Here is a 25,369-nt window from a genome sequence, read left to right on the forward strand (position 1 = left end):
GGCAAGAACTATTCAAAATTGGAGGTGAGGGTCAAACTATGAAAGCCTCATTTTTTCCAGCAATGTGTCAAGGATGTTTCACATTTTAAAATTAAGAAATATGGGAGTAATCATCATGTTGGGAAGGTACCCACCAGAAGAATGAAGCAGACATAATTTAAAAACTGTTTTTTCTGCCAAGTGGGGCTGTGTGGATGAGGCTGGGTCAGAGTGGGCAGACAATAATTTATTTCTACTCTTAGCCCTATCGCTGTAGTTTAATTAATTACTTTCATTACATGCATGCAGTACTTGGATGAAAATTTATGAAGGGAGGAAAAATGTGAAACTGAGAGTTCACTGACAGTGGATGAGGGGAGGGGTCCCTAGGGCAGCCGGACTGTGGGGTGCTAAGGGGAACAGAGAACATGGACAAGAGCCAAGGGGCCGGCCCAGGGAAACAGCAGGAGGACAAGGAGAAGACAGGACTCCTTGACCCTTGTGATGGACTAAAGGAGGAAGGGACGGAGAAAGGCAAGGGAGAATGAGGAGGGGGACACTCAGTTCCCCCGTTTAGGCACTGGGAGGGCTGTCCATCACAATACAGACCACAGAGAAGTCATTTCTCCCGGGAGAAATGACTCACCCAAATGGAGACCTGGCCCCGGCCACCATCTTTACCATGCTGGGAGAGCGTGAAAGAAGAGGTGGGCCATCTGTTGTTGTGATGCCTTCCTTTGCCCATGCCCAGAAAAATACCTCTCTGTTTCAAAAAACTACAAAAGCACTATATACTTGCAAAAATAAAAATAAAAATATGGGCCAGGTGCGGTGGCTCACGCCTGTAATCCCAGCACTTTGGGAGGCCGAGGCTGGTGGATCACCTGAGGTCAGGAGTTTGAGACCAGCTAGGCCAACATGGTAAAACCCCGTCTCTACTAAAAATACAAAATAATTAGCCAGGCATGGTGGCACATGCCTGTAATTCCAGCTACTCAGGAGGTTGAGGCAGGAGAATCACTTGAACCAGGGAGGCAGAGGTCGCAGTAAGCTGAGATCACGCCATTGCACTCCAGCCTGGGCAACAGAGCGAGACTCTGTCTCAAAAATAAATAAATAAATAAGTAAATAGCAAAAAAATAAAAATACAGAAAATGTATGAAATAAACAGCGAAATAATCTCTTGCCCTGCCCCAAACTATGCCTCAAAGAAGCCGCCATGGGGGCTTCCATATTAACTGCGAGGCCCAGCCTTCAGTTGAGAGTAAGGAACAAATGGGGTGTGCTTCCTTCTGTGTCCAGACAGTAGACATGCTCAGGGATAAAGACTTCTTTTCAAGTCTAAGAAATAATAAAAAATATATAAAAATACAAAATAATGGCGGAGGAAGAATGGGGGAAATCAATGTTTCTTGCCATTCAGTTCTTACAACCTACACACTGAGGCAGTCTTCTAGAGCGCAGAGTTAGGGTTTCAAAGGAAAGCCAGCTACCCACACACACTGCTCACAACTCAGCACCCCTCTGGATTTATATAGCACATGCCTCTTAGGAGCTACAAGTACTAAACATATTTTCTCATTCATCCTTAACACGAACACAACTGGAGATACAGAATGAGTTGGAAGCAGCTCTACTTTGCAAACAACAGGAACTGAAGACTCAGGGAGGGGAGGCGAGCTACCCAAGGTTGCACAGTGACTTAGCTGGAAAGCCAGAGAAAAAACTTAGGACCAGTGATTTCTCAGGGTCTTTAGAAGGCTTCAGATAATATGCATATATGCTTCTATTTGCAGGGTCCTTCTCTAGAAAGATCCTCAGGAACCCAGCAACAGAGATTCTCTCTAGGGAGAAGAACTTGGGGACTAGAAGGCAAAGATGGGAGACCTACTCTTCACACTCTATCAATTTCCTGCATATCTTGAATTTTTAAACCAGGTATATGTATTTCTTATTACTGATTTAGAAAAGATAAAAATTGGGCTGTGAGGCTCGAAAGCCATGAAAATAGGGAGCTGTGGACAGTAGATATTCAATGGTGAACAGGCATACTTTGCCATCCTTCTAATTCACTAAGAGAAAACTGGTTTTCTCCAAGGGAGAACAAAAAAACAGATGCTCAGCACCTTCTTAAACCCTTTCCTTGAGTGGCATTAATGACATATTCCTTTTGAGCAGATCTTGCTGCCAATAAGGATGTGCCTCTGGGAGCTCCTCCTGGCAAAAAACAAGAGAAGGTGAGAGCTAAGTCCTCCGTGCTCTTCCTCACCTCCATGTCCATGCCCCTATCCAATCTAACTTCATCCTACACCTCAGTTCCATCCATCTCTCTACCCCACCTCCTCCACCAGCCCCAACCACCGTTGTTGCTTGGCCTGGATAATGGCAATGGGCTCCTCACTGGTCTTCATCCATCCTGCCATCTGCTTTCCTCCAGAAAAGTGATTCAGATGATGTCTCTTCTGCCTAACGCCCTCCAATACCTCCATTGCAAGTGTGAGAAGACCCAACACCTTTCATGAAGCACGAGGTCTTTCTCTGACATTACTGCCTCTACTCTCTCCTAGGCTATGGCTATTCCCACAGTGTCGAATCTTCTCATCACCCCAGTGCTTCTGCACTTGCTGAACCTTCTCTTGAGGGGTGATTCCTCCTCGATCTTTGTGTTTCAACTCAAAAATCACTTCTTCAGGGAGACGCTTCCTCCCTGGCATCCCTACATAAAGGTGGCATGACCCAACCTCCCAGGACTCTATGACAGCACTCGTCAGCTTCATAGCATTAACTACAAAGTGAGATCCTCTGCTTCATTTGTTAAATTTATTGTGTACCTTTACTAATTAGACTGTAATCTACTTGAAGTCAAAGAACATGCTTGTCTTGTTTATCTCTATATCCTCAGCTCCCAGAATCGTCAGGTCTTGATAAATATTAGTTAAACAGATGGACAGATGAATGCAATGGTTGGGTGGATGGATGATGTATGAGTGGACGGGTGGATGGATGGGTAGGTAGATGGATGGACGGGAGAGTGAACAGATGAATGGGTGGATGGATGGATGAAGAGATACATATGGATGGAAGGATTCATGGATGGATGAATGGATAGATGGATGGGTGGACAGATGGACAGGTGGACAGGTGACTGGGTGGATGGATCAGTGATAGAAAGATAAACGGCTGAGTGGATGGCGGGAAGGATGGATGTATAAATGGAGTCTGTTCAGCCTAAAGTGAGACCCCCCTGAGTTCTCCCCCATCCCACCAGGTAGACTTCTCCTGGGTATCCCATGATGAGGCTGGGGATTTGGTTAAAGAGGAGCGGGAACTTAAGACTCCCATTCCCTGAGTGGAGACATGTTTTTAAAAATGACATTGAAATATCTGTAAAGTCCCAAGTAGAAATGGCCCTTAGGGCCTCTGCTGTTTGACCTTAATTAATGTGGCCATTTCTAGATCCTTCTCTCACTGTTTTCTGGGTGAGTGGAGGGGAATCCCAGGGAGGGAATTGGCTGGAACAGCTGAATATGTTCCCTAATGAACTGGTGTGTTTTAACATTAGGCTCTCCAGCTCTGAGACTCTGAGCAGTTTTTGACATAAGAGGAGGTGGGAAGGGGAGAAACCTCCTGACCGATTCAGAAAACGTCTCCATTGAGTCTCACCTCCCATGGCATTTTCTCTCATTACACTTGCATCGGCAGTGGGGTGGCCTCAGCCCTGCACTGTCTGCCCAGATTGTGACCCCACAGCCTGTTGTGGATAATTGGCCCACGGGGCTGGCACTGCACCCAGGTTTCTGCTGCTCATTAGTCTACTTGCAACATGAATGCCGACAAGGGTTTGTGAGCTACAGGCTGTTCTGCACCCATGCCCTGGCGACCATGGCCTCCAGATGCTCCTCCTGCTCCATTGGAAAAGCTGGCAGTCAGCCTCTCACTCCACACCCACTCCAGAGTTATGCCATTCTAGGGTCACAGGGGTGCACAAGACCTACTCATCTCTGTCCACAAGCTCCCATGCTGCCTGCCCTCCTTCCATGCCGCCTGCTCTCCTTCCACACTGCCCGCTCTCTGCCTGCACTGCCCACCCTTCATCCGTGCTGCCCACCCTCTGTCAGCACTGCCTGTCCCCCTGTCCACCCTGTCATGCTCATAGGTTCACAGTCTGGTCGAGGCCAGTTCTGCTGGTCCTGAGCAGGGTGGGCTCCCTCAGGCTAACCCTGCACCTGTTATGAACCAGCTCAGACGGTCAGGGATTAACAAAGGTAATACCATCATCCTGAATACGTCAGGATTCCACTCATCTGAGGTTCTTAGAGTCATGAAATTCATAGAGACAGAAAGTAGACAGGTGGGGGCCAGAGTCTGAGGGAGGTGGAGCTGGAAGTTTGCATTAATGCAGAGTTCCAACTTTGCACGATGAAAGACTTCTGGAGCTGGACGGTGGTGTTGGTTGCACAACACAGTGAATGTCTTAATATCACTAAACTAGTGATTCACTTAAAAATGGTCAGAAGAGGAAAGTTTATGCTATGTGTATTTTACCACAATAAGAAAAAATGGGGGGTGGGGAAGGAATGAAGTACTGGTACGTGTCACTGTGTGGATGCACTTTGAAAATATGATGCAGAGTGGAAGAAGCCAGACACAAAAGACCACGTAGTGGCTGATTCCATCTATGTGCATCTATCCCAATAATGCTTTGGGAGGTGCTGACTCTGTCACCACAAGAAACACTGGCCCTCCTCCTCGTCAGTTTCCCTCAACTCGGGCTGGCTTTGGGCAGTACCATCCTCATCGCGGGAGTGCAGGCCTGAGTGCCAGGGTTCTACTGCCCACAGATCAGGCCTCATACTCAGGCTCGGATGCTCATTAATTTGGCCTTCCTTTCCGTCCATCAGTGTCTCTCTAGCAGGTGGAATGTAACACCTGCGTTACCAGGTCACTGAGAGGCTCAGCTATGAACAGGGCTGTGCTCCATGCAGGGTGGGTGGCACACGGGAGGAGTGGATAAGCAGTGCTGTTGTGACTCTTGTTTCTTTCAATGAAACACAGGGTCACACAAGGCCCACAGCTTGTCTGATCCCTCACCATGGGAGCGCTGGAGCTGACTCCTAACTCTGGTCAAGGCTGAAGCTTTTTCACCATTTGCTTAGAAGCTACCAGTTGACCCCAGTGTGGTCTGCATGTTCCTCCTCTCTGAGGTGAGGTCTCAGGACCTGGCAGAACAGGTGTTCAGTACACATGTAAAACAAAAGCCCTTGACTGGACACCAAAACAGGGATGCAGAGTTGGTGGGGATCTTGGAGGTCATCCAGTCCAATCTTCTGTGACATTCTGGCAAGAGAATCCCCAGCCCTGCTTGGCTCCTTCTAGTATGGGGAGCTCACTACCTCCTGAGGCAGCCTGAACAGCCACAATAGTTCTGCAAGTCTTCTCTTGGCTGAACTCCAGCCCATGTCCCTGGTGCTTTCTGGCCCTGCTGTTAGCCATGTGTCACACTTTTGCTACAAGATCCTAGCCAGCTTGGCCCACATATGTCTCCCTTCCCAGGCAGGTCCTTCCTCTGCTCCTCTGTGGGGAGCCTCAGGCACTATGTATCATTGTGCAGACTCTGCTTGCTATCACAGATCCTATCACAGTGTGATAGGCCCACTGACTATGACCACCTGCCCAGGGTCCACTTCCACAGGCAGCCTTCTTCTGCTGCTGCAGAAACGATTCATCTGGCTCAAATAAAGGCTCATCAGGAGAAGCTGGGGTCAGCCCCTGACCTGCCTTTAGGGCTGTGTTTGTGGCCAGGCCATGGATCACACCTGGGCTTCAAGGTCAAAAAGTGGGCGAGTGTAGCAAGACCTGGAAAGTCTGACATACCCTGGAGGGGTACCGGCTCCTCTCCTGGCCATGGCATTCCTTTTACAGCACACCTCATTTACGAGAGAAGCGGTTGGGACAGCTCAGCATTATAATTGAGTCCAATGAGCAATTCTGCTCCTAAGTGCACACACATACTTGCATGCAAATATCAACAGCAATCAATACCATTCACAACAGCCAAAAGGTGGAAACATCCTGTGCTCACCGACTGACGAAGGGATGAGCAAAATGTGGTCCGTCCACACAATGAAACATTATTCAACCCTAAAAAAAGGAAGAAAATCCAGACACGCTACAACACGAATGAACCTTGAAGATGTTATGCTCAGTGAAAGAAGCCTGTCACAGAAAGATGAATACTTCGGGATTCCACTCATCTGAGGTTCCTAGAGTCATCACATTCATAGAGATAGAAAGTAGACAGGTTGGGAGCTGGAGTCTGAGGGAGGTAGAGTGGGGAGTTTGCATTAATGCAGACAGAGTTCCAACTTTGCAAGACAAAAGAACTCTGGAGCTGGATGCTGGTGTTGGCTACACAACACTGTGAATGTTCTTATACCACTAAACTAGTGATTCACTCACAAATGGTCGGAATAGGAAACTTCATATTACATGTATTTTACCACAATAAGAAAAAATTGGGGGCAGGGAAGGAATGAAGTACTGGTGTGTGCCACCATGTGGATAGACTTTGAAAACATGATGCAGCATGGAAGAGGCCAGACATGAAAGATCACGTAGCGGCTGATTCCATCTACGCGCAGCACTGAGGCAGGCAGAGCCCAGAGACAGAAGCAGGTGGGTGGGTGTGAGGGGCAATGGGAGTGGGAGTGACTGCTAATGGGTGACAAAATGTTTTGGAAGAAGATAGTGGTGATGGTTGCCTAATATCGTAAACGTACTAACTGCCACCTTATTGTACACTTTAAAATGGTAAGTTTTAGGTTATGTACATTTTACCTCAATCAAAACAGACAAACAAAAACAAATCAATCAGCCAACCCAGGTTGGATCCCTCCACAGGCAGGTAAGAGTCGAGGATAGGGGTCTGGGCTGCTCATCACAGATATCCTGGAGGTCGGGGAAGAACCCAGGGTAGGGATTCTGGACCCTCCCACCTCTGGAGGAGATGGGTGTGGTCAGCTTCTGAGAAGGGGCTCCTCAGCCAGCAGGGCCGGGCGCAGGACCCTCACGTCCCCGGGGCCTGCACCTGCACCTCCTTCTCTTTTCTACCTCACACGCTGGCCCTTGTTGAGCTTCAACATCGAGGAAGAACCCTCTATCTAGGGTTCCCCACATGGAGGGGCCTTTCCCCACACTTGGGGCCAGCAGGACACCCCCCAGCCTCAACCTCCCCACAGAGACCCAAGGACGTCCCCACGGCTGGTGCCACACAGGTGTGGTTTCTGCAGAAAAATCCAATCATGTGCCTGTGCCGGTCACATTGTCAAAGATGCAGGGCTCTTTCCACACATCAGATGAACTCAAATCTACTGTGCTTAGAAGATCTGGCTACCTGGTGGCTCGCCCGCCTCCTTCCTTCACAGCCATTCCACCTAAGCAGAAGTGGCAGGAATGGATGAGAACCTGAGGACCGCAGAGGAGGCAGAAACCCAGACCTGAGGCATCCAAAATACTCCCCTGGGGGATGCTGCTGCCCCAATACTGCCTCGAGGCTCCTGTGGCCCACTGCCGTCATCCTTGACATTTGAATGCTTTCGCGAAAACAATGCCAGCCAGCCCTCTCCCTGGGGCCACCACACAGGTGTGCTCTGGCTGGACACAAACTGAAGGTGGCACCAAGTACACCTCTCAGACAGGGGCTCCGGGAGACAGTGGCTTCCACAGTCCTAGCCCAGTAACACACAGGGGGAGGCAGACACGAGGGGCCTGAAAGCTGCATGCAAGGTCGTCCATCGCATTTGCAGCACAGACGAGCAGCTTTGACCAGAGGGTCCTGGAAGAGAAAGCAGTGCGTCTTACCTGGAAGTGTCGAAGCTGTCATAGGAGCCCACGGTGTAGTGCCTGAAAAGCTTCTTGCTGCGGTCAGCACGGGTTTCTGTACAGAGAGGGAAGAGAAACACCATTCAGAAAAGTCATGGTCCCCAAATGCCGAACCCACAGCACACGAGGCTGGTGGGACCTCTCACCAACTCCCCAAAATGTGAGATGCACTGTCCTAGGGAAGAGTCTGGAGGAAAATGAGGCCTGGTTCTGGGGCCCAACTTTGCGAAATTTGGGGAATGCATGTGCACCCCAGTGCTGACTGCTGAAGAGTCAGGAGCACCACTCCCTAAGGGAGGCAGAGTCCCACGGGCCTCAGCTCACAGAGGAGGCAGGAGGAAGCAGCCTGCAAAGACGAGAGGGCCAGGCCAGCTCAGGCCACAACAGGGCAGCCCACTCAGCTCATGGAATCCACTAGAACAGCATTCTGCCGTGGTGCTGCTGAGCCTTCCAGCAAAACTGAAAACCTGCAGACAACTGCCTTTCGGGAAGGAAAGAACATTTATTGTCATTTTCCTCATTATAGTTCCTTTCTCCTAAAAAAAAAAAAAAAAAAAAAAAAAGCACCAAATCCACATGATTAACATTTCTAATTAGGTCCTCTGCTTGCTCCCCTTACTCAGCAGATTGAGACATAAATTTCATGGGAAATGATACGAGCGATGTAATTAGATTTAATGGATAGCTCAGTGCTGGAGGGAGAAAAACATGCACACACACAACAAAAAGACATAAAACATAGCAGCTCACGAGTTCCTGTTTACTTTCCTCCCAGACAGGATTTCCTGCACGATCTCCTACCTAAGCCCTGCAAAACATCCAAAGAAATTATGCAACTGACTTCAGGAAAATGGCCCAAAGTTTAATCTAAACTCTGTAAACAACCTTCTCTGTTGTTAGCCTCCTCCATCCCAAATTCTGAGGTGAAAGCATTTTTTTTCCCACTCAAACCCCAAAATGCACATTTGCAGTTCAAAAGTAAAGTAAGGGAATTGAGAAAGGTCTCCACACCTTTCATGTGCCCAGAGTCAGCCAGCTGTTCACCAAAAGCACATGTTCCAAGAACCCTTTCCCTTTTCCAGCAGTGTGGTGTTGCCCTTGAGGGCAGGAAAGGAGGCAGGTGTTGAGCCCAGGACTACATTTCCCAGCTTCCCTTGCACCCAGATGTGGCCACATGACTAGTTCTCACCACTGAGGTGTGAGCACAAGCAGGGTGGGAAGGGTCCCTTCCAAGCTTAGGCTTTTTAGAAGCCAGTGTGCTCTACCGACTCTCTCTTCCTGCTTCTGCCAGCTCAATGCTCAGGCCTCTGAGACCCTAGGGTCAACAGCTGGGTCTCTGTGCCCTGGATTCTTATGTAAGCAAGAGTTGCATTTCTACCACATTAGGCTGCAGCCTTGGATTAATTCGACACAGCAGCTAATGCTGCCTTAGCAGTGCCCTGCCTGTGCAGGGCAGACGGGTCCTCCACATGGAAGCTCCCAGCTATCTCCACCCCTTCCACACTGCTCTCCACAAACCCCTGAGGCTCCTACAAAACACAACAGGACTCCCCAAACAGCCACATCATCACCATCTCCGTCATCATCACTGACACTTATTGAACACTTACTGTGTACCAGGCCCTGCTATAAAGTGTCGCCCGGGTATTCAATAGTTTTACTGCCATGACCACCCAGGGAGTGGGGCACGCTCCACTCCGCAGGCCCCTCCAGTGCAGCCAGGGGCACCCTCTGCCCTCCACTCCATTGAATGCCACTCCTCAAAGCCTTGCTCAGGGCTGTGGGAGCCCTCCTTGTACAACCAAAAAGACACATTGCACGATTACCAGATAAAAACACAGTATACACCATCAGATTGGTCATAGTGCACAGGGCCCTCACCAAGCCGGCACCGGTCCAGCCAAGCTGCACACACCTCCCCTGTGCTTGGCATCTGCAACAAATATGCCCAGGTGCAGGAGGACACCTGTGACCCCTTCCTCCCTAGCATCCAGCATCTTGCACAGGTCCAATTCCAATCACCATTTATGAAGTCCGCCTGGCAGCCAGGCCTGTGCCTCGCCTGCAGGGATTAGAAGAATTCAGCAGGGCAGAGCCTCAGGCTCTGCTTTTTGGGCTCAGGATCCCGGGGATGGGGCGAAGGAGGAGCCCCAGGGTGCTGAGCCTCCACAGGCTGGATGAGGGGCCCAGCATGTGGGTAGCTGTGAGGTGGGAGCACACGGTCAGGCAATCCCTGTGACATTTATGTTGGGCCATGCATGTGCAGGGACAAGTGAGACTTGCACCTTTCCCTAGGGTTAAGTAGAGTAGCTCACAATGCCAATGAAGGGCCACAGGGACTGGCTGTTAATTGCTATTATTACTCTTAATTGCCTCTGCTCCTTACACCCCCATGTGGCAGCTCTGCGCTGGTTGTCTAGGGAACTGCTGGATGCTACCAGCTGATTGGTGCAGGATCCTGGCTGAGATCAGAGGCCAGGGGCCAGAAGCAGAGAGGAGTGTGTAGTGGAATGTGTGCGTGTGTGTACGCGTGTGTGTGTACGTGTGTGTGTGTACGTGCGTGTGTGTGTATATGTGTGTGTGTTTACCAGAAGAAAAGACTATTTCAGTAAAGGAACCATTTCTAGGCCAGGTAAGGTAGCCAGTGTGTCCCAGACTGGAGTTTCATGGACTAACAAAACTTTAAACAAAGAGAAGAAGGGTGGAGGCTGACACAATGTTCACCAAGTTTTACATTTGGCTCAGTAAGGATATTAAGAACAGTAAATTCCCCTCTGCTATCAAAATTGTAAGAAAAAGGAACCTTTTTTTTTTTTTTTTTTTTTTGAGATGGAGTCTCACTCTGTCACCCAGGCTGGAGTGCAATGGCGTGATCTTGGCTCACTGTAAGCTCCATCTTCCAGGTTCATGCCATTCTCGTGCCTCAGCCTCCTGAGTAGCTAGGACTACAGGTGCGTGCCACCATGTCCAGCTAATTTTTACATATATTTTTTTCGTAGAGACGTGGTTTCACCGCGTTAGCCAAGATGGTCTCGATCTCCTGACCTCGTGATCCACCTGCCTCGGCCTCCCAAAGTGCTGGGATTACAGGTGTGAGCCACTGCACCTGGCCAGAAAAAGGAGCCTTTAAAAGGACATTATCTCTGACTGCTTCATGCAAGAATCCCGCTGCACAGGCCTTCCCTGTCTCCTGGTTCCCAGAAACAGTTATACTTGGGCTCTGGGATATGGCCCTAAGGGACAGGAAAGGGATCCTAAGGGACAAGATCATTATCACCATCATCACTATCACCATCATCACTATCACCACCATCACCATCACTACTCCCATCATCATCACCACCACCATCCATCATCACCACCATCACCACCATCACCATCATCATCACCACCATCTTCTTCACCATCATCACCAACATCATCACTGCCATCATCACCACCATCATCATCACCACTATCATCATCAGCATCACCATTACCATCATCATTACAACCACCACCATCGTCTTCACCATTATTACCACCACCATCACCACCATCTTCTTCACCACCACCACCATCACCATAATTACTGCCATCATCACCATCATCATCACCACTATCATCATCATCACCATTACCATCATCATTACCACCACCACCGTCTTCACCATTATTACCAACATCATCACCACCATCTTCTTCACCATCATCACCAACATCACCATAATTACTGCCATCATCACCATCATCATCACCACTATCATCATCATTACCATTACCATCATCATTACCACCACCGCCGTCTTCTTTACCATCATTACCAACATCACCACCATCTTCTTCACCACCATCACCACCATTACCACCATCATCACCATCATCTTCTTCACCATCATCACCAACATCATCACCATCATAATTACTGCCATCACCACCAACATCATCACCACTATCATCATCATCATCACCATTACCATTACCATCATCATTACCATCACCATCATCACCAACACCATCACCACCATCATTGCCACCATCATCACCATCATCACAATCACCATCAGCACCATCACCACCATCACCAACACCATCACCACCAACATCATCGCCACCATCATCACCATCATCACAATCACCATCAGCACCATCACCACTATCACCAACACCATCACCACCAACATCATCGCCACCATCATCACCATCATCACAATCACCGTCACCATCACCACCAACACCATCACCATCATCACCATCATCACAATCACCATCATCACCAACACCACCACCATCATCACCGCCATCATCACCATCTTCTTCACCATCATCACCACCATCACCAACACCATCACCACCAACATCATCGCCACCATCATCACCATCACTACAATCACCATCATCATAATCACCATCATCACCATCACCACCAACACCACCATCATCACCATCATCACCATCTTCTTCACCATCATCACCATCATCATCAACACCATCACCACCAACATCATCACCACCATCATCATCACTGTCATCACCACTAATCATCATCACCACCCCCATCACCATCATCAGCACTACCATCATCTTCTTCACCACCATCATCATCACTACTGTCATCACCACCATCATCAACCACTATGACCACCACAATCATCTTCTTCACCATCATCATCATTGCCATTATCACTGTAATCATTATCATCATCACCGCAGCAGAAGACATATTTACGTACTGTCAGGTGTAGAATGTTCTGCTAAATTATCTCATTTCATTAAAAGTAAGTCTTTACCCTTATTTGGTCCTCACACAATATCCCAAAGTAAGCAGATTTCTTGTCCCTGGTTTACAGAAGTAGCAGAGTGCAATGATAAGGGATGTGGGCTCCGAGGCCAGGCTGGCTCGATTCAGAGCCCAGCTCTGCCACTTACTGGCTGCAAGTCCTCATCATTTCATCTTTAAGAGGATGATGATAGTAACAGTCCCTCCTTAAAGGGGAAGGATTGAGGAATCAATACGTGTAAGGCACTGGAACGGTGCATGGCATGTTGAAAGTGCTATGTAATGTTAACTAATGCTGTCGTGGTCATACATTAGATTAGAAACCTCTGGCTCCCAAGGTGGCCTCTCAAGGTCACGGAGTCCATGAGCAGCAGCGTGAGCCTCGACCCCAGATTTGTGCCTCCGCAACCAGTGCTGACAGCAACCAACGGCCATAGTTGGTGATCCACTCACCAGGGGCCACATGTATTCTAGATGTGTGTGCTTCACCTGTCTGAGCTCAGTAATGTTGCTGTGTCTGGTTTACAGGTGAGGAGGGGGAGGCTCAGAGAGTTTGAGTGAGTCACCCAGCCAGGACGTGGCAGAGCCCATTGCAGTGCAGCCTCCGGGGGTAGTACCCATACGGGGCTCCTGGGAAGCGGCATCTCCTGAGCGACCCATGTAAATCCAGGTAGCCTTCTTAACTCTGCCACGTCCTGTGGAAGTGCCCTCAGCAGCCTTGGTTTCTGACCTGGAAAGAGCAGGGTGGGCTAGACGGCCCTTGGGACCCTTGCCCCCAGTGTTACAGTGCATACCTCATGGCACGTCCAGGCTTGGCCCCTGGGACTTGCTGTGCACTGTGCTGAGAGGCAGGGGCTGCTGGGCTGCCCCTTCCCAAAGGCTCCCTGGATCTCACTGGTGAAAAAGTGGGTCACAAATAAAACACCCTGAGGCAGACGAGGGTAGGGGCAGGAGGTCAGGGGCCACACCAGCCTCCCTGTGCACCAACGACAACAAAGGATGCTGGCTGTTTCCTGCTGCTGAGAGGTCAGCTTCCCAGGTGCCAGGGCTGGAGGTCAATTCTGCCTCAGAGCCGACCACACCTTTGGCTGCGCATGCACCTGCTCGCCAGGCTGGCTACATCCTCCCCGTCTTCTGTGGGACCAGCCCTTTCTCACACCAGCCATGTGGTCGGGTGAGGCCACCCTGCCCCCTCCCCACCTGACTGCCCAGCCCTGGGCTCCTGCAGTTGCCATGGGAGCCCGGCTGGAATGTCCCTTTGATCCCAGTGAGTGATGGGCTCAGGGGAGGGGCCTGGGACCCCAGCGGGGACAATGCCATCCTACTCCTGCTGCTGGGATTCCCACGCCTCAGGTCACAGAGGGAGGCCAGCTTCCTGAGGGGGATGCCCACGTGCAGGATGGCACAGGGCTCGGGAGGAAGGAGGGCAGGAACAGAGACAGAGAGACCCAGAGAGACGGGCGACTGCCCTAGAGACACAGCCGGAAACCCCGGACAAAACCATGCCTGGCTTCTCACTTGTACAAACCAAATGCATATCCTTGGTGGTATAAGAAAACTTGGCTTTCTGTTGTTTACAATGGAAAGAGCTAGGAATGATGCAGTAATGCATTTAATAATTGTGTTGCTGCACCACGTGGCTAAGAAACTGTCGTGGCTGCATAGCTTCCCTGGCGACACAGACACTTCCCTTCACCATGGGAAGGTCCTGATGAGGCTGCCCCTCACGAGGCCAAGGAGCCCACCTGGCACACAGGGGTGAACATATGGGTGTGGTCTAGGGATCCTGCTGGACTCTTCTGGGCCCCGTCATTAGCAGTAAGTGACCCAAGGCCCACTCAAGGCCAGGTGGCCTTTTTCTGAGATGTTCTGTAGTCTGACTGCTGAGGAAGGTGATCTTGGCTTCCTTTTAGAGATGTGACGGAAGGACACGGGCTACGGCCACCATTCAAAGCACAGGGAGGGAGCGGGTCCAGAGATGAAGCCAGCTCACGGCGGAAGGCAGAACCAAGTTCAAGGTCTGGGGCAGGGAGAGATGGGCACAAAAGACCTTGATGCCAGGAGTCCCCGGATTGTGGCTTGCGGTGGTCACTGAGGCTACTAATCAAATACTTCTGGCTCTCCACCAGGGGGCATGTGGTCAGACACTACTTCTTGGCTCTCCTGTGGTTGAGTAGGCCCTTGAAATTAATTTTGGCCAGTGAATTTTGAGAGGAAGTGAATTATGTTATTTTCTGGCTGGAGGTTTTAATTCCAAATGCAAGACCCCCACCCACCAGCATTGTCTTTTTGCCCTTAGCATGGCCACCAAAACATTTGAGAAGCTGGTGGTTCTATTAGTCTGGGTCCTCAAGTCACCCCCTGTTGATGTATGATGGGCATAAGGCGTGACTGTGAGAAAGAAACCTTTGTTGTTCCAAACCAGAGATTGGGGAATTTATTATTTTTTATTTTTTAAGGCTAGTCAGGTGAAGCAGTGGGAATGGAGAAGGAACAAACGAAATCTGTAACTGGTTGTGATCAATGAGTTGTAAACACTGCTGCACTCAGAGCAGCCAAGGGGAATGCTTGTTACTGCAGTTTCATGTAGGGCAAGCTGACTGATACACACCTCCATGGCCCTCTTAGTCCTGTGGGCCAGTACATTCTAAGCAGAGATGGGTTTCTGTCACCAGCAACCAAAATTGTCCTAGAAGACCAGACAAAATCAAGGCAAAGGCTCAGTTTGGCCTCCTCTGAGAGAATGGCTGTACCTTCTAGGAGAAAAGGGAAAAACCACCTACTAGACAATGGAAATGGATCCCATTAAGCATGGCCAGAATATGGCATAGCAGCACGCACTTTATGTCTCAGAGGAGACCCCTCCGCCTGTGATAAAGGAGGCAGAGAAGCCAACCATCCAAGAGGGAAGTATTGACTTGTCTGCTTCCTTAACCATGGAGAAACTTCTTGACGTCAAAACCAAATTTCCAACCAGGCCTTCCTCCCGGTTAGCCCTGGGATCAGTGCATCATATTGCAGGGGCTCAGCAATGTTTGTAGTGCTCCACACACACGGAGGACAGCAGTTACTACCACTCTAGTCTGAACCACCATGATCTTGCACCTGGACTGTTGCATTAGCCTCCTGCCTCCTTGCTTCCATGCTTGCCCTTCCCTTTACTGATCCACATTCTATAGAGCCAATAGAATGAGCTTTTAAAAAATGTAAATCAGGTGATTTTTCAACTCTGCTGCTTAACATTTTCCAACAGCTTCCCAATGCAACCAGAGTCATGTTCAAGCTGCCTTCTATGGCACAAGCCAGACACCACGAGGCCCTGCCTCCTCCCTGGCTCATCTCCCACCACTCTCCCCTCCTCGGTCCCCCCAGCTGTGTTAGCCTCCTCTTTGTCTCTTGAACAGGTTGAGCTTATTCACGCCTCAGGGCCTTTGTGCGTGCTTAACTCTGCCTGGAACATTCCTTCCCCAGCTCACATTTCACTGCAATGCTAGCTCTCCAGATCCTACAACACAGCCTGGTGCCTAGTGGGCACTCAGTAACTCTGGAGAAAGTGAGCGAATGGGTCAAAGCCACACGCCCTTAGATCCTTTGCTCCTATTCCACGTTGGCCACGTCATCTCCTTGGTCTGAATGTGGCAAGTTGGAGATACAGGAAGCTGGATGATTACAGCTCCTGCTGGGGACTGCTGAGGCAGGGGACACAGCCCTGGCTGGGGTGGTGGCTGGCTGTGACCTCCTCACTTTGGCTCTCTGGGCCTTCCCCTTCTCAGTTGTGAAGTGGGCCGGTGGGACTAAACAGCTTCTTAGGCTCTTGAACTTGTCAACCTGACATATCCCTCTGGGTGTAAGGCGACTCACCCCATGTCCCAGGAAAGGGCCATCGGCCCAGGCACCCCACGCATGCAGCATTTGAGCATACAGGGCCTGAAAGCTGTTTTCTGAGTATGGCCTAGAAAAATCTACACTGAAAGAGGGGGAAAAAAAAAGGCCAAACCTAGAAATCCCATTTCATATACCTTTTGGGACTCACGAGAGGCAGTGACAGATTGCATGACAAGCTTCAGACTGTCAGCATTTAAAATAGCCCGTTAAGCAGAGCCGCTGGAAAGAGGATGCTGTATAGCTTGGCAAGGAAGCCAAGATGGGGCATCCGGGGAGATTCCAATGGCTTCTGATCCTGGGCTTTTACTGTTTCTGGAAAAGGAAATAAGAGGATTTTTCTCAAAGAAATTTACTAAGACACTGAAAGGTCAAAAACTAATCTTTAAGGATGGGTTGGGAGGAGGTGGGCTATGGAACTAAGAGATAGAAGGTGGGGCAGGTGTGGTGGCTCACGCCTGTAATCCCAGCACTTTGGGAGGCTGAGATGAGTGGATCACCTGAGGTCAGGAGTTCAAGACCAGCCTGGCCAACATGGCAAAACCCCATCTCTACTAAAAATATAAAATTTAGCTGGGTGTGGTGGTAGGCACCTGCAATCTCAGCTACTTGGGAGGCTGAGGCAGGAGAATCGCCTGAACCCGGGAGGCGGAGGTTGCAGTGGGCCGAGATCGCGCCATTGTACTTCAGCCTGGGCGACAGAGTGAAAACTCCATCTCCAAAAAAAAAAAGAGAGAGAGAGAGAGGGAGAGATAGAAGGTGAGAGGTGAGGACCTGGTCCTGTGAGCATGCTGACCTCTTTATACTCCAGCCACATTCCATGGGCAGTGGTCCCCTCTGTTCATGAGACACACATGGACAGACAGGGGCAGGAAGGATACACAACAGTCCATCTTTAGACAAGACAAGCTCGAGCTTAAATCTCTCCCCAGCTACACAACCCCAGGCAGCAAACTACCTCCCTCCAAGCCTCAGTTTTCTCAACTGTGCCCTGGGCCAAGAGCAGAGTTTACAGGGCTGCGGTGAGGACAAGATGAATGCACACTTCTAAATAAATCCTTTCCCCAGCATCCAGCCTGGGGAAGCTGTCGAGTCACGTTGGCTACTGTTGTCTGTCCAGGAATCCAGCCTGGACATTCTGGTCTACAGGTCTCTCTGAAAACATCCCCCTGCCCTTTGCAGACAGGAAGCCCTGCTCCCTGACCACCTCTGTACCACCTCACCCCACACCCTGGTTACAGAGGGCTGGGCCATGAGATGGCACCTGTGTCAAGCCAGGCCAATCATCAGAACCTCCCCTGGGAATCTGGGAATCTGGAGTAGATGTGGACAGCCTGCTCCTGGTGTGCACTGAGGACATCACAGCTGGGGAGATGAGGCTGTCACCACACAGCACCAGCGGAGGGATGCATGTGCTTCCAGGGCCTCAGGAGGCAGGGCCATGCCTTCTGCCCTCGACGACCAGGAAAAGCCCTGGTGTGCTTAGACCAAAGTCCATTTCTTCATGCAACCCAGCTCAGGCAAGCTTTGTATTTCTTGCAACTGGAGGAGTGCCAACTTTCAGTCTGTCTGTCAAGCTGGGTGGAACCTGTTGTTACCCAAGATGTCATCTCAGGTCCTGGCTCGGTGGCCCACTTCTCCCGATGGACTCCCCTGGACACTGCATTTCTCCCGATGGACTCCCCTGGACACTGCATTTCTCCCGACGGACTGCCCTGGACACTGCAGGGCTTTGGGCATCCTTGCCTCCAATCTCTAAACATTGGGATTCACCATGACAACCAAGTAACATCCCCTCCACGTTTCCAATCAGTCCCCGCACTCCCCCATCATGAGAGCTATGCGCCGCAGACATTTCTGGGTTACTTTTTGTCAATGGGTGGTGACAATGACCAGACAGAGGGCACTGAACAGGCAGGGGTCAGATGTCTCCTGTGTCTATGACAAAGACAGTGAGGCCCTGAGGTTTGGCCAAGGACATTAAGGCTGACTTCAAACGAACACAGAGCTCTTCCGGGTCAGGCGGCCTTGGATCATCTGCCTTGGCTGGGAGCTGCTCCTCCAAGTCCTTTGAGGGGTCCCAGAGGATAATATACTGAGCTTTTTCATTCTATTCCCCAAGCGCTACGTCCCAAATTTACTTTTGTAAATTGACAATAAGAACAGATGCCACAGGAGAGTGGGAAGATGACGCCATGCATCCTCAAGAGGAGACTGAAAGGCCTTCTGATGTGTAGACCCCCTGCTGACCTCCAGGGCAGGTTTCAAAATACACAAGAAGGGCGGGGTGTGGTGGCTCACACCTATAATCCCAGCACTTTGGGAGGCCAAGGTGGGTGGATGGCTTGAGGCTAGGAGTTCAAGACCAGCCTGAGCAACATGGCAAAACCCCATCTTTACAAAAAATACACAAATTAGCTGGGCATGGTGGCATGTGCCTATAATCCCAGTTACTTGGGAGGCTGAGGTGAGAGGATCGCTTGAGCCTGCGAGTTTGAGGCTACAGTGAGCTGAGATCACATCACTGCACCACAGCCTGGGTGGCAGAGTGAGAACCTGTCTCAAAACAAAACACACTAAGAATTCTGACGTAGGCGAATTCTGAACAGGACAGTTTAGAAGGTGACTGCAGAGAGCTGAGTCACATCAGCTGAAGACGTGAACACAGGTTCAGGAGACTGTGCAGGTTATTTTACTGTGTCCTCTGCCACATGGCAGGACCTTAGCTAATGGTGGCTCCTGCCAAGGCTCCTGCTGGGAATGGGGAGCAGGGGAGCACCCTGAAGGTTGAGGTCAGGTCTGACCTGGCTGAGGAAGGAGGAGGAAGTCTCAGCAGAGATGGGGAAATGTCATATGTCAGCTATAGCTCGACAGAGCCTACTCGGTGATCACAGCCATCCTGACATCCCATGGGTAAATGCTCAGGACAAGCCCTAGAAAAATTCTGTAGGACGCACATTTCACAGACGCAGACACTGAGGCAGAGCATAGTTAAGGGAAGGCTTAGCATACACACTCAGTGTTGGGCCGATGGAGCGTGTGGCCGTGGCAGAGACAGCTGGCAAAGGTACGCAAGTATTGTGAGATTTGGGGTTGGGGAAGAGACTCGGGGGAGGCCTGGCAAGTGAGTCCACGTGATGGCTGAGCACAGAGGCCGGGGAGAGAGGAGAGAAGAGAAGCCAGCTGCAGGCCTCAGGTCACCAGTGGGGCGGGTGCGCTCCCGGGGCCCAGGGTAGGAAGTCCTCGGAGCTGAGTCTATGCTTTCAGGGACGGAAGGGGACAGGTGGTGAGAACGGTTCTTGCAGAGCAGTAAAGGAGGATGGATACTGAGATTCCCTGGCCGCTGGACTTGAAATTCAGAGGCCAGGAAACGGTGGGGCAGCTGAAGAGGTTTTCTAGGCACTCTCCCAGATCAAAAACCACCGCCACCTTTGCACTGAAAACCCGTTCTGAGATGAACGCGATTTTAGGGCTGCCGACCGCCTCCTCAGTGGCCTTGGGAAGGCAGGACCTTGACCCCTACTGGCTCTCCCCACACCTGGGGGCTGTGCTGTTCCCCCAGGCGGGCCTGGCTCCCTCTTTACAATGCCCTAAGAGCTGCCGCACGACAAGTGATCAGGCTCTGAAGTCAAAGGCGAGCAACCACTGCACCCAAACTGTGACCTGCGGAGAGGACTGTAGGAGACTGTGTCCCACTGCCCCCTCTCGGCCTTGGAATGGGGCAGGAGGGAAGCTTAAAACCCAAGGAGGGCTGCGGACACCCTGCTGAACGCGGACTGTGCTGGAGCACATGAGGCCGGCGAGGGGGGCAGAATTGACAATGCCCCCCTCGACCTTCGCTCCCTGGCGTCACCCCCACAGTAATGTCAGGGTTGATGGCGAAAGGGGGATTATCAGGTGGGACCGAACTAGTCTCATCACCTCATGAGCCCTTTGAAAGCAAGCACTTTTCTCTGGCGGGTGGCAGAAGGGGAAGTCGGAGAGACTAGAATTGCTGGGGAGGCCAGTGACTCCCCACAGACTCAGGGAGCCAAATCCTGCCCACAACCTGAATGTGCCCAGAAGCAGACTCCTCCCCCAGGCTGCAGCCAAGAGCCCAGGCCTCAGACCCCTTCACCGGAGCCCTGTGAGAGCCTGGCCAGAGAACCCAGTCCAGCTGCCTGACTTTGGACTCACAGAGCCTTGGGGTGGGGGGTGTGAGCAGACACGCCTGTGGCCACGGGTTCCGCAGCACAGAAAACAGAGGGTACTGGGGCTGCAGCTTCCTGCACATATTTTTTTTTTCTTTTTCTGAAGATTTATCTGCAATCTCACCCAAGACAGAGATTGAAAAAGAGAGAGAGAGAGAGGGAGGGAGAGACAGGCATGTGGGTGAAGGGAAGTCCCAGAGCATCTTCCCTTCTTCCCTCCCTTGAAATCTACTGTCCTCTCTGAACTCTCATTCTTGACTCTTTACCCCAAAGAGGCAAAAATCACAGCAGTGGGCTCTGGGGTCCCCAGGACTTCCGTGTCATCCTGGTCGTGATTGCTGAGCTCCTGCAAAGTACAGCCCTGAGTCTGCTGTGGCCACACCAGCCCTGCACAGCGGCATCCTTCCCGCCGTTTGGAGGGCTCAGGCTCACCCAGGTGGTAACATGGCCTGGCTGTCCAGCTCCGAATCCCCCCAGCGCTGCACCCGAACGCCTCCCTCCCACGCAGCCTCCTGCCGTCTCCGCAGGTTTTAAATCAGACACCGCTCAGGCTGTGCCCAGGCTGCTGAGCCAAATGCGGGATCAGAACCACAAGGAGGGAAGAAATTACTGATGGGGATGAAAGACCAAAATAACTTTTCTTTTTTAAAACCAAAGATGCTGATGGGCTCCTTGCAAGGCAGAGAAACACACAGGCAAGAGTGCCGCAGGCAGGAATGCTGGGAGTGCGCGGAGCTTGGAGCCAGCATGTCCGCCCAGCCTCCAGGCCCAGGACTCCACTCCCAGGGTGCAGTCTCTGCTTTGGCAAGCTGTTGGGTACGGGACCCACCGCGAGGGGGACAGAAGGGCGGGGACCCCAGCTCTCAGAGCTACTCAACCGAGAGGCACAGAGCTTTGATCTGAAAAGCAACATGTATCTCGGCTCGGCTCACTCGTTCCTTCGCTCAATCAGCTGCAGATTATTCATCAAGCACCTTCTGGGCTCCCGAGACCGACCTTGCAGGGGAGGGGAAGAGAAAATAAAGACCCTGTGCAGAATGCCCAGGCAGACGTCACAGCATACGGACCTCGTGGGGACGGTGGCCTGGGCTCCTGCAGCTGCTGGCACAGACGACCAGGCTTGGTGGCCTCGAACAACACAAACAGAGCTCTCCCCTTACAGAGCTGCAGGCCGGAAGTCTGACCAGGTCTCTGGCCTGAAGTTAGGGCATCCGTGGGGCTTCCTTCCTGCTGGAGGCTCCTGGGGTGTGGGGGATCCACTTGCTTCCCCTGCCCGGCTTCCAGAGGCCACGAGGCTCCTTGGATCCCAGCCACTGCCTCCACCTTCAAAGCCGGCAAAGGCGGGACAAGTCCTTCCCCCCACTGCATTGCATCCCTCTGACTCTCAGCTCTATGCCTCCTTTCCCACATTTAAGGACCCTTGGGGTCACACCGAACCCACCCAGATAACCCTCAGCTGACAGCAACCTGAGTTCCCTCTCCGACCTCCACTCCACATGACCATGAGACTGATGTATTCAGAGCTTCTGGACATTAGGACGTGAACATCTCTGGGGGCTGCTATTGTGCCCACCATAACCACAAAGAGACCATCCCTGTCGGACAGCACAGCTGGGCAGGCTGTGCTCAGAAAACTGTTTACCTCCCCATCAGCAACAGAGCTCAGAACTTTCAACAGGACAGAAATTATGAGGGTGGCAGAGAAGCAGCTTCCAGGAAATGCATTTCCCTGTTCCCAGATACAGACAACACTCAGTTCCAATTCGGATGCTGCCACTTATGGTGAGCCCTAGGGCGGGGCTCAGTTCCTGCAGACTCCTCCTGCAATGGGTGGGCGTGGCCCTCACTCAGACTGAGCTGCCAGCAGGATGGTTCCTCGCTCGGCTAAAAGTGCCCAGCTCTGCACCAACAGCCCTTTTCCTGGTCTGCACCACATGCTCGGCAGGCCACGCTCCCCTTCCTGGAATCACACTGGTTTCCAGTAGTGGAAGCTGCCTATCTGCTGGAATCCAGCACCAACAAGCACCCGAGTCCACAGTTCCACTTGTTCCCAGCTCCCCGGGGGATCGTGGTTCCTCATGTGTGCGCACACGTGCGTGGCGTGTGTCATCCGCCCTGCTCCTCTTTGCCCGATGCTGGGAAGAACAGCCTTGTGTCATACGCCTGGGTAAGACCCTAGCAGCGAGGTGCAGGGGGAAGTTTGCCTAAAGAACCACGTGCTTTGAATTCCCTTAACATGGGCATGGGTGTGTGCGTGGGCAGAGGAGGCACCAGCCCTGTCGGGCACGTGCCAGTGGGTCCTCAGCACTATGACACCACACAAGGGCCAGATCTATGGACTCCAAATCCAGGGACCAAAGAAGCAGGTGCCAGCATGCTGGGCTGTGTTTCCATCCTCCAATAAACAGAAATCACTTCGGAGAGCCGGCTCCGTCTGCCCCTGGCACGGTTGGTTTTTCTTAGTCATCTCAGGAAATTGTTGGTTGTACTGCAAGATGACTGAAGCACCTTAAGAAGAACATGGGTTGCAGTACTGACTTGCCACTTTACGAAACAGTCTTTTTGCCAAGTGTAGCTGTGTCCGCTTTCACAGAACTCCTGTAGCAGCAGGGCTTGGGCATGGAGCAGCCAAGGCCCACATAGCGGTGGCTTCATGTACGGAGCCGAGGGGGAGGCTCACAAGGTGGCTGAGGGTGCCCAGCAAGGCCGTGTGGCTCAGCTGCATGTTCCACTGATGGTCGGAAGGCCAGGGTGAGATGTCAGCCTCCAAGAGTCTGAGGAAGAGAATGGGAGGGAGATGCCTCCAGGCGGCAGAGCTGTCACAGTGCTGGGTGTCCGTCACAGCGCCAGGTGTCTATCACAGTGCTGGGTGTCCATTGCTGCCACCATGTGATCTTGATCTGTCCTTTTCCACCATCCATCATGCCTGGCCGTGTGCCACACACACCATTTAAGTGTAAAACACACTCTCTTCTGAATGCTCCCAGCAACACTACAAGACAAGTGCTAGCAGCATTGGCCTCTGCTGTACAGGTGAAGAAGTTCAGGTGCACACCAGTGATCTGTGCCAGTGTCCAAGCTCTGGGCACTGCCTTGTGGCTGTGCTAAGCGCCTTCTTCCTTCCAACAAACTGCTTTGGCTCACTCAACAGCTATCTGCAAGCAGCAGCTCCTCCCTCTACCCCAGGGGCCAGGAAGCTCAGCCCTTCTCCCAGCCTCCCTCCAGGAGTGCCTAGGTCCTGGCCAATGAGACAGGAGCAGGCGCCTGCCAGGAGGGGCTTCCTTTCCCCAAACCAAACCTCCCCAGAGCCTGCAGCTTTTCAGCCCTTCTTCCCTGTCTGGAATGTGGAAGTGGCTCTATAGCCATGCTGCCCCCAGAGCATGCTGAGGACACGGAGGAGGAGGAGAGAAAGAGCCACACACCCAGATCACCGTGACGCAGCTATGCCCACCTGGCCCCTGCAGCCTGGCCCCTGACTTCTGTTGGGTGAGACGAGTAAAGCCCTGTGTGTTTAGGCAATGGTTTGTTTCTCCCAGGCAGGCAGGGTCCTAACTGCAAGGCCATGCCTTATCTTGTTTAGCCACAAACAGCCCCATGAGACAAGCACTGTCATTATAATAATCACTTATCAGATGTGGAAATTGAGGCACGGGAAGGTTAAATGGTGTTCTCCTATAACACAATCAGCAAGTGATGGAGCTGGTGATTCCATTAATATCTTAACATTTCTGCAGTATTGCACACAGAGACTCCATCAGAGGACTTGACCCAGAAGAAAATCAGGTGTGATCTGATCATTTCCAAGGTCACCTGGCTGCTGGACATCAGAGCTGGGATCCAAACCCAGGTCCTCCTGGCTCTGTGAGTCAAGGTCACCCCACGGCATCTGGCTGTGTCCTCCCTACGGCATTTTTCTTTCTTCCTTTTTTTTTTTTCTTTTGCAAAAGATTGGTTTTACCTGTAGCATTTCTGTCTTATAACAGACAGAATCTTGCTCTATTGCCCAGGCTGGAGTACAGCAGTGCAATCATAGCTCACTGCAGCCTTGAACTTCTGGGCTCAAGCAATCCTCCTGCCTCAGCCTCCCGAGTAGCTGAGACTATAGGTGTGCACCACCACACTTGGCTTTTTTTTTTTTTTTTTTCTGTAGAGATGAGGTCTCACTATGTTGCCCAGGCTGGTCTCGGACTCCTGGCCTTAAGCAATCCTCCCACTTCAGCCTCCCAAAGCACTGGGATTACAGGCATGAGGCACCACACCCAGCCCCACCTATAACATTTTTAAAAGGATAAATCTTAGAGGTGAGTGGTGCCCTGTAGATAATATTTTTTACAATGCTACACTTGAGAATTATCCGGGAATGTGGGAAAAACCTGGAATCCTAGGTTCTTGGGGGAAGGACCCTCACTGGAGAATGGGATGGGCTCTGCCCAGGGTCACCCAGCCCAGAAGGGAGGATGCTCAGCTCTGCCCTCCTGCCCTCCCACCACTGGGCTCCTTCACCCGCTTTGTAAGCTCCGTGGATGCCTCCTGCCCTGGGCACCCGGTACTCATGGGGAGGGCAGTGTGGACTTCTCTTTTGCCCAAACTAGCACTTCTTGCAGCTCTCGGGCCAAGCCAGGCTGGGGACACCATTGGAGGGGAGGCTACACTCAGTCTCTGGTGATGCTTCCCAATT

General features: G+C 51.5%; 1 protein-coding gene across 2 annotated transcripts in view; it reads right to left on the minus strand.

The window, feature by feature from the left end:
• Window positions 1–25,369, minus strand: part of SHANK2 (SH3 and multiple ankyrin repeat domains 2) — a 682,193-nt gene that overhangs the window by 222,277 nt on the left and 434,547 nt on the right. For both annotated transcript variants that reach the window (XM_055271428.2, XM_055271436.2), the window contains one exon: window positions 7,840–7,915. In XM_055271428.2, the coding sequence (XP_055127403.1) occupies window positions 7,840–7,915 (76 nt within the window). The remainder of the gene's footprint in view (window positions 1–7,839; window positions 7,916–25,369) is intronic.

Source organism: Symphalangus syndactylus, chromosome 1, assembly GCF_028878055.3.
Source record: "Symphalangus syndactylus isolate Jambi chromosome 1, NHGRI_mSymSyn1-v2.1_pri, whole genome shotgun sequence".
Lineage (NCBI taxonomy): Eukaryota > Metazoa > Chordata > Mammalia > Primates > Hylobatidae > Symphalangus > Symphalangus syndactylus.